The sequence below is a fragment of the Pimephales promelas genome, chromosome 1 (genome assembly GCF_988280905.1).
Source record: "Pimephales promelas chromosome 1, fPimPro1.hap1.1, whole genome shotgun sequence".
In the NCBI taxonomy this organism is placed as follows: Eukaryota; Metazoa; Chordata; class Actinopteri; order Cypriniformes; family Leuciscidae; genus Pimephales; species Pimephales promelas.
In genome coordinates this window covers 45,144,772-45,154,192 of record NC_142769.1, presented here as the reverse complement: position 1 = coordinate 45,154,192, position 9,421 = coordinate 45,144,772, and the positions used below count along the sequence as shown (strand labels likewise).

The window sequence follows — 9,421 nt, the reverse complement described above, 5'->3', positions numbered from 1 at the left end:
CTAAAATCTTCAAGTTTTCTTTCTTCCTTTTCCAGACTGCTCTGATGTTTTTGTATCACACCATGTACTTGTCCCACAATATTTCATTCATTTTGTTTCATAGTTGATGTATCATAAAGTTTTGTATCAAGTATTTATTACGTTTTTTAGCACGTCGCCACCCTAAGCATCTCTTTAAAATGCATTTTTCTGGCCTGCTGACAAGATTAGATGTCTGCTACAGTAGTTGCATTTGCTCACATACTGTACTTAGCAGCTTACTTCAGGAAACGGGCAGTAATATGTGCATGCAAAGAGCCAGTAGAGTCACATGATGAAACCCTCAGAAAGCATATTGATACATAGACCGAGTACCACATTTAGACAGACGTGCAAAAGACCCAGGAAGAACATAAAATGGATAGCAGCATCTACATGATCCTTTTTCTCTTTCTTCATGAAGTTTGTAAGTACAAAGTAACAAAAAGTTTTCTTTAATGACAACATAGAACATATTTGATAATTATTTAACTAAACATTTACATGCCGTCTTAGCCAACCATGTTATTTATTTTCCCAACAGGTGAAAATAATTGCAGTGTTGCTCATGTGGATCAGGTTTTAACCGCTCAAGAGGGGGACAGTGTGTTGATATCTTGTCTTCTTTCAGAGAATCAGGTACACCGAGCATTATGGTATAAACAGGTTCTTGGAGAGAAACCTGTCCTAGTAGTGTCTTCATATCACTACTCTCAACCGAATGAATTTTCTCCAGACTTTAAAGAAACTCAACGATTTCATGCAGTGCGAACAGCTGGTAGTTTTAACTTAACCATCCTGAGGATTTTGAAATCTGATTCAGGCACGTACTTCTGTGCCGCTGCCCTTGCCAACGTGGTTTCCTTCGGGACTGGAACTATTCTGATGGTTAAAGGTGAGGATTGTAAAACTTTTTTTTTTTTAATAAAGATGGGTGATTCCTTTTATTTTCAATGTCTATTGTTTCCCCCCCTTCTTTGTAGGTGCAGACCTACAAACTGCTGTTATACAACAGCCTGTGCTTGGTGTTATCAAGCCAGGAAGCAATGTGACTCTGCAGTGCTCGGTGCAAGTGAAAATGTGTGATAAAGGAGTACAACTAGTCTACTGGTTCAGACAGGGTTCAGACGCAGTCCATCCAGGAATGGTTTACACTCATGGAGACAGGAACGACGAGTGTGGAAAGAACTTTGCAGCCTCCACTTCTAAAGCGCAGAGCTGTCTCTACAACCTCCCCAAGATGAACGTGGGTCTCTCTGATGCTGGAATGTACTATTGCGCTGTGGTAACTTGTGAAGAAGTTGTATTTGGAAACGGCACAACGTTGGTCATTAAAGGTAATTGCCTTTTTTTTCTTATTTTTTTTTTTGAGAAGTGCATTTTTATCCAAAGTGGCTTGCGAAGTAAGAACACCTCAAACTATTTATCATAAGAGCAATATTTGCAGTACATAATGCCAAATTTCAAAGATATAAGATAAGATAAGTACACATTTTAAAATGAGCTATAGATAAAACGATAGATAGATAGATACTGTAGATAGATAGATAGATCGGAAATAGAACGATAGATAAGATGTCTTAAGTCATAAAACAAAGTCTTTAATTTGTAGGAAACCTTTTCATAAAGTAAAATCCCTTTTAAAGAAAACAATGAAGTCAAAGTATGAATATAATCAATGTTGTGCTTTACATTATCATACTCCTGCATGGGGATTAAACTTAATTTAACTAAATATAAGTTCTAACATAACACTCTATGCAGATTTATAAAGTTGCACAATGTTTATTGTGTTTCAGATGAATTTAATAATGAGAGTCTGCAGTATTTTATCGTGATTGGCCTTGCAGTGGCGTTTACAATCAGCCTTATCATCAATCTGATGCTCTGCTTACCAATGAGAAGAAAAGGTAAGTTATTTTAATTCAAGTGTATTATCCACAATAATAATCCTCTTATTAGAAAATATGCGTTTATATAATAGAATAACTCTTTTCGTATTATTGCTTTATTTGATTTCTAACAGTTAGAACGCCTCAACAAATCCTGACTACTAATGACGATACAACCAGAGTTGAGGTTAGGAGAATCATACTGTATGTGTGAATAACAGTTAACCCGTGAAATTGAAAAGAGTGCTGAAAAAAGTCTCTTTCTTTCTTCTAGTATGACATTAACTATGCTGCCCTGAACCTTTCCGCAAAAAGAGGTCAGAGAAAGAGGACCTCAGAGGAGACGGTGTACTCTAGACCCATGTTGCGCGATAATATCTGAAACCTATTGCCTCTGATTGTCGAATCACATCATATTTAACACAAACTCCAGGAGTGCATTAAAAAATACAGCATATTTGTGACTCTAATGATAAAACTTCCTCTGCTTATTATGCAACGTGTTAAACGTGTTAACATTTCTGTATAAAAGAAACAATGTGCAAAATTATATATATAAAAAAGCATAACCACATCCTGTCAGGGTATATGTGAAAGTAGTGTGTTCATCAACTTGAATAAACATCTCAACTTTTTTTAGGTCAACCTTCTCTAATTCATTTATTCATCCCCAACACTGTATGGTTACTTCCTCTACAACGCAGCATGTGTGTTAAATAGTTCATCTCAATGCAATGCACTCGATTTGACCTTCCGCTTCCAGTAAAAGTAGTACAGGAGATATCAACTATATTTAACATATCATTCAAGTCAAGTTACCTTTATTCATATAGTGCTTTATACAATACAGATCGTTTCAAAGCGTGATAACAGAAAAAGTGAATAGTTTCATAGTTCAGTTGAAGTCAGTTCAGTGTAGATTCAGTTCCATGTAAAGATAATCAGTAATTCAATATTTTCATGTTTTCTGCAGAAAACAGTGATGTCATCGTCCATCTCAGTTCAGTTCAGTTCTCCAATAGTGTCAGTGGAGTCAAATCAATAATATTGTTGACTATTAAGTGTCTCCGACTAAAGAATCCTGACCTCCTTCTTTACTCATCATGCTGTGATCAGACTGCCGAGAAATAAATTCAACATGAGTCAGCACTTTTAACACATTTTACTTCGGTAATGTGACATTCTGTATTTGAAGAAAAAGAGATGGTACATTTTTGGGGTTAATTTCCATGCAAATCATAGAACTGGTTTCCTTAGTTTCAGCGGAAGACTTGAAAAAAAAAATGTCTTCTTCTTTGGAATAGTAAAAGTACATTTTCTTTGGAATAGTAAAAGTAAATTTGGATTAGATTTGGATTAATGCTGACCAGACATTTTTATTTCCAATACGAGAACAGGATGCACCTCACCTGAAAAAGTCACATGACATATTAAAACAAGAAAAAAAATCAAAGACAGGACTTGCTTTTGTACATTGGCAATTGATTGGATGGTTGTGGTTTGCTATTGGTTGATCTTATGTGAGTGACAGGTTTCCCCGCCCTCGCACAGTAGTACACGTCATTAGAGAAGAGAAAAATGATGTGCAATGATAAATCATTTATTATAATTAATGCAAATTAATTGTCATTATGTCATAGGCCTAAACCTGGCTTAGGCCGTGTGTCCGCCGATGCTCTCCTGAAGACGCCGTGCTTTGGGCGCTTGAGAGCGTTTTGGCAGTGCAGCGTTTGTTCTGTTGAGACGTTTCGTTGCTATGATACAGAATATCCGCAGCACAGTTTGAATGTGGTGACGGTTGGTCAGTGTGGTTTAGTCCCGCCCCTCCTCCACTGTGATTGGACGGCTGGGTAAAAAGTGACAGTGATGAGCGCTCCGTTTTATCCAAAGTTGAACATTTTCTCAAAATTTTCAAACTCCCAGTGACCAGTAAAAAACGCCGGGCGCTCGGCGCTTCAGCGTGAAAAAAACGCATGGCGTTTAAAAAACACTGCGCTCCCATTGAAAACAATTGAAAACATACGCCAGGAGCGTGGAAAAACGCTTTGGTGGACACACAGCCTTAATCCAAACCTTATCTGTTAAACCGGGCCTTGGTTCAGTTAGGACAGTTAGGACGAAACATCGGTTTGTGTAAGAAAAATATCCATATTTAAAACTTTATGACGTCCGAAGTAGCGCAGTGCGTCATGGCGTAGCGTAAATATCACAGTCCGTCACATTACTCCATAAGTTGCACTTTAGGCTTATGTCGAATCTGCATGTTTGTTTGACCTAAGGCTAGTTATTTTTCTTTATATACGTTTTAAATATTGATATTTTTATCGCCAATTCGTATTTCCATTTTTGGCGTGCTATCAAGACGCATAATCGCTTTTCAGCGTGTTTATGAACGCCATTGACTTAACGTTATTACTGTATATATAAATATATGACTTGCCTCAACCCCGTCCCTAAACCTACCCGTCACTGGGGTTATTGCCATTTATGACTGTTCCCTCACTATTCTAGGAAAAAAAAAAAGATCGCTCCCCAGATGTAGAGCTACATTTTGCTTCGTTTCGCGCGGACATTTGACGGCGTGTACAGACGCGCGGAATCACTCGGACGTTAATGGCGTCGACATACTGTACACGCAGATACACGCGGAAAGCTCAAAATGCGTAGAGATAACACGCCACTTGACTCGAAAGTGGCGTGCATGTTTACGCAAAAGTCATGATGTCATGTTGTTTTTCTTACACAAATGCATCGCTTCGCTTCAGAAGGCCTTTATTAACCACCCGGAGCCGTGTGGAGCACTTTTATGATGGATAGATGTATTTTTATGGACTTCAAAACAGAAACAACCATTCACTGCCATTATAAAGCTTGGAAGAGCCAGGACATTTTTTTTTTAACATAACACCGATTATTTTCTTCTAAAAGAAGAATGTCATATACAGCTAGGGTGACTTGAGAGTGAGGCTATTTTTAGGTGAACTATCCCTTTAAGTGGCTTTTATAAATGTGCCTTTAAAAACATTGCTAGTATGGATCAGAGACTAAACAATGGCATTGGCCGATTAAGATATGCAAGTTGATTTTAGTTAAGACAGCTCAAACATGCATTTTAGACGGACTAGACTGAAGCCTCGTCTGTGAAACCGGCCATCAGTGATTTTAAACATGAAACACATGATGAGGTCATGTGATCACAGTGTAGTAAACTACTATTATAAGCTACCAGGTGATGGCAGTGAGGGATCACAAAAATAGAAAAACTGATTTTCTACCTTGATTTACAACATATTATGCCATTTATGGTTGTAAATGTACTTACAGTATACAATATTCATTCATCATTATATAAAGATTTACAGTATAATCTCCCAAAACACGCTTCCGTTTATTTTCATTCATTTAAACACAGAAGTTTTGTTTGTGTTTTTGATAACTTATTATATGTTTATAATAGATAGTCTCTTTCAGGGTTTAAATTGTGGGTTAATAGTTTAGTTCTTGAACAACTATGCTACCAAAAGCTCTGCAGATTCCACCAAAAAACAAAAACACTGAAATTTTACCATTATCACTTGTATACTGACTGTAAAATGTTACGTAACATATTCATTAACATATTTCAAGGTTAAACTGATTTTATGTTTCTTTGGTTGAGTACACATGCATGTCAGCTACTGGCCCCCCTCTGACATGTGTTATAAAGAGAACATTTGCTTTGTCTGATGTTTAGCTTATTATGTGTATTGAGCGTATTGCACAATGTTAGTTATTCCAAATGTGTATAACTTAATTTCCAGTCAGTTTTAATCATGTTATATAAATTGGTATAAATATCAGAACAGATCATTTAGATTAAAGAATATACCGTGATGTAACACATCTGTGTTAAAAGTAAGTTGAACAAGGAAATGACCTGTTAGCTCAGAGAGCCAATGGAAACATGTCACAAGGCTTCCAATCGAAGCACAGAGAAGGTTACAGAGAATTAACCTTCGAAGTTTGTGCCCTGGAGCTCATTATGAAAATGAATGTCATTCTACTCATTATATGCGTTCTCTTTAATAAACCATGTAAGTACACATTTTTTTATTTACAAATGTAAAACAGTAATGTTTTTTTCTTAAGCTTTTCATTGTGTCGTCTATGTAGAAACGCATTTAAGTAATGACTGCTATTAAATATTTTACAGCAATGCAACATTCTGGAAGTATTTTGCAGATGGGGGATGTAACAGTTCAAGTGGGTGATGATGTGACATTTCACTGCTTTCACCCAAAAGACCAAATTAATAGAGTATTGTGGTTCAAACAGACTCTGGGAGAAAAGCCTGCTCTTGTAGCCTCTTCATATCACTGGTCTCAAGACGGTGAACTTCATGATGAGTTTGGAAAGATAAAGCGCTATAAAATAAATTCAGGGCCTGGCAGCTTTAATCTAACCATTGAAAGGACTGTACAATCCGATTCAGCCACATATTATTGTGCAGGTTCCTCTATGAACATTGTCTACTTTGGAGCTGGAGCTAATCTGGTGCTTAGAGGTGAGCGGTTAACATTAGACTAACCCTTTTGGGAATTAATCACATTTTACAGCCTTAAATTCATTATCTTCCTTCAATAGGTTCTGAATCCAACCAGATTCATATTCTTCAGGAAAAGCAACCTGGAAGATCATCATCAGATGGAAATGTGACTCTGCAGTGTACAATCCAAAGTGAAGAAGAGTGTTGTGGAGGCGAACACAGGGTCTATTGGTTCAGACCCGGTTCAGAAAAATCCAGTCCAGGAATCATTCACGCTCAAGAAAGTTGTAAAAACAGCTCTGTGACTGCTTCTCCTTCCAGGAGCTGTGTCTACAGTCTCTCTATGAGAAACATCAAGCCTGGGACTTACTACTGTGCTGTGGTCGCATGTGGGGAGATTTTGTTTGGACACGGAATTACTCTGGATATCGACGGTAAGTGTGGTAAATACAAGAAATCGCATACATCTTTATGCCCTGTTTTATGGATGATAATGCAGTATGACTTAATTCTATGTCAGTTCTTCTAGTTCTTCTTATCTAGTTTAATGCCTAAAGAAATACTGTCCATTTATGATCAAAAACACTGTATAGTACAATATAGAATACAGATTTTCTACTGATGAAAAATGACTTGGATGCATCATATGTTGTACATGCAGTAGTGGCCAAAAGTTATATGAGGGAAACCCAAAACCAAACTTATTTTGCAAAAAGGGGCAAACTTCAGCTACAGGTTTTATTGGATTATGCAAAGGAAAAAAAAAAAGGTTTGCACAATTTGGTATTTAAATGCTTCATCACCAATAAAACAATTGACTATGAGCACAACTGTGCGATATGTTTCTTTTTCTGATAAACCCTATAACAAATGGTTAATAATTTTTGGACATCACTTTTGGCCATTACTACAGTACCACACTGTAAAACAAATATTTTCAAGATTTGTTATCACAACATTTTTTTCTTGTCAAATCAACTTAAATAATTTATTTACTTGAGGTAACTTATTATTTTGAGTTTCTGATGATTAAATTAATCTCCTTCATTGTATTAACTCACTTTTTCCAGTTAAATCAACTTAAAATTTTAAGGCAACCAGGTTACTTTTACTTAAGTTAAACCAACAATATTTTTTTTACAGTGCAGGACATAATTCAGTTATTTTATTGTTTCAGATGGACATAACTTGCACTTCTACGTTCTCATTGGCCTTTCACTATTGCTGGTCATAAGCTTCATCACTAATGTTATGCTTTGCGTGACAAAGACAAAAGGTAACCATTGACATGACTAAAATATCCTATAAAAGTGCAAAATATGCGGTATTTTGTATTATTCCCTTTAACAATGCCATTTTGAAAAACTAAAGCTTGTCTAATATTTCATCTTATAACAGGCAACACATCTCAGCAAGTTCACACAACAGAGTCAAGGGCACAGGTTTGTGTTACATGGACAGACACAATTATATGCGTATCTAAAAGTCAAGTATTTAGTGGTGTAGTGATGTATACATCACTTCATGGAAATGTTTATTAAATATATATATATATATATATATATATATATATATATATATATATATATATATATATATATATGTATGTATTTTATTTTTAGAACAACAGGACCTCTGATATGAATTATGCTGCCATAAACTTCACCAATTCCCAAAGTTCAAGACAGCAGAGAGTGGAGAGGCAATGGCAGACAGAAAACTCTGGACTGGAATTAAACGATTCTGCACCGTAACTGTATTTGTACTGTATTTCAGTACTGTATTTGTAATTACTAATATTGTTTCTCAACCAGAGCCATGTCATATTTTATGTTCTGAAATAATTATGAAATTTAAATGTCTCTTTATTCTGTTGAAATAACCACACCCATGCATTGTGCTCTTTCTTAATGTGTATTAATGTACTGTATGAGAATAAAGTGTCTTATTTTTCCAGAAAAAAAAAACCCACTTTTGTTTTGTTTTGATGAATGTTAGATAAGATGCACCACAAACCACACGGTCTGCAAGTTAGGTCAGTTGCACCCCTGTGCTGTGGTAAGATCTAATCAACAGACCAAACTAGAAGAGCTTTAGCCAGCCCTCTTTTATTCGACATGCATGAGACTGCCAGCAGTAACTTTGGCCTGTTTAACACCTACTCAACTCTTCATTTCAGAAGTGAGGGGGACAGAAAATGTTTTGACCTTTGTCTTATTGACAGGTTTTCTCTTTCTTTTAATTGGCAAAGAAATCAAAAACACACCGCTGAACAATAACCACTCATATGTTTTCTACAGTATGTTTCCCTATATTTTCCTTATGACAATTTTATGTACTACGAACACTTGTGCAGTGATTCATCATGGATTTTATACAATGTGATTTTTGTTTTAAATCACAGAATAAGGCAGAAAATAGTCTATTTTATAGTTTCTATAACTATAAAACACTGTAAAAAGGCTGCCAGTTAGCACTGCAGAATTCATGCACTTCATTGTTATGGCTTCAAATACACACATTAACCATCTATTGTCGCAATTGTGAGTTTACCGTCTTTACGTTTCATCAGTCAAAGCGTTTCTGCTTTTTATTTTGCTACAGCGATAGCTGAAAGCCTTTGTCCATTTAATGGGTTTCCTGGAACATCACAAGTTATTACATACATGTCCGTTTTGGACTCTGGAGACATACGGTTTATTACATGAATGTTTGGTGCTCCATATAATATTCAAATTTTCTAGTTTTGGATAAGAATAAAATGTTAGGTCATATATAGACTATCTTGTCTCTTTGAATTTAAATCTAGATTTATTCACGTAGGCCAATGAAAACCTCTATGTGAACACGCATATGAAGGGAGGGTGGGATCTCATGCTTTCAAAGCTAACTTTCTATTGCTAGCCTCTCTGCAATTGCCACAAGCTCTTTTAATTGTCCCATTACCCATGATTAATGAACAAAACATGACTCCCATCAGGACAAT

General features: G+C 36.0%; 2 protein-coding genes across 2 annotated transcripts; both read left to right on the top strand.

Annotated features, from left to right (window-relative positions):
• Positions 1-88: 88 nt before the first annotated feature.
• nitr4a (novel immune-type receptor 4a) lies at positions 89-2,342 on the top strand. Its single transcript, XM_039658746.2, has 6 exons — positions 89-445; positions 563-913; positions 1,002-1,355; positions 1,818-1,928; positions 2,045-2,097; positions 2,185-2,342. The coding sequence occupies exons 1-6, from the start codon at positions 397-399 to the stop codon at positions 2,290-2,292; spliced, it is 1,026 nt and encodes a 341-aa protein (XP_039514680.2). The 5' UTR covers positions 89-396; the 3' UTR covers positions 2,293-2,342.
• A 2,229-nt stretch (positions 2,343-4,571) lies between these two features.
• On the top strand, positions 4,572-8,393 carry LOC120469639 (uncharacterized). The gene is made up of 6 exons (XM_039658749.2): positions 4,572-5,983; positions 6,103-6,453; positions 6,534-6,869; positions 7,613-7,711; positions 7,834-7,877; positions 8,058-8,393. The coding sequence occupies exons 1-6, from the start codon at positions 5,854-5,856 to the stop codon at positions 8,187-8,189; spliced, it is 1,092 nt and encodes a 363-aa protein (XP_039514683.2). The 5' UTR covers positions 4,572-5,853; the 3' UTR covers positions 8,190-8,393.
• Positions 8,394-9,421: the final 1,028 nt, after the last annotated feature.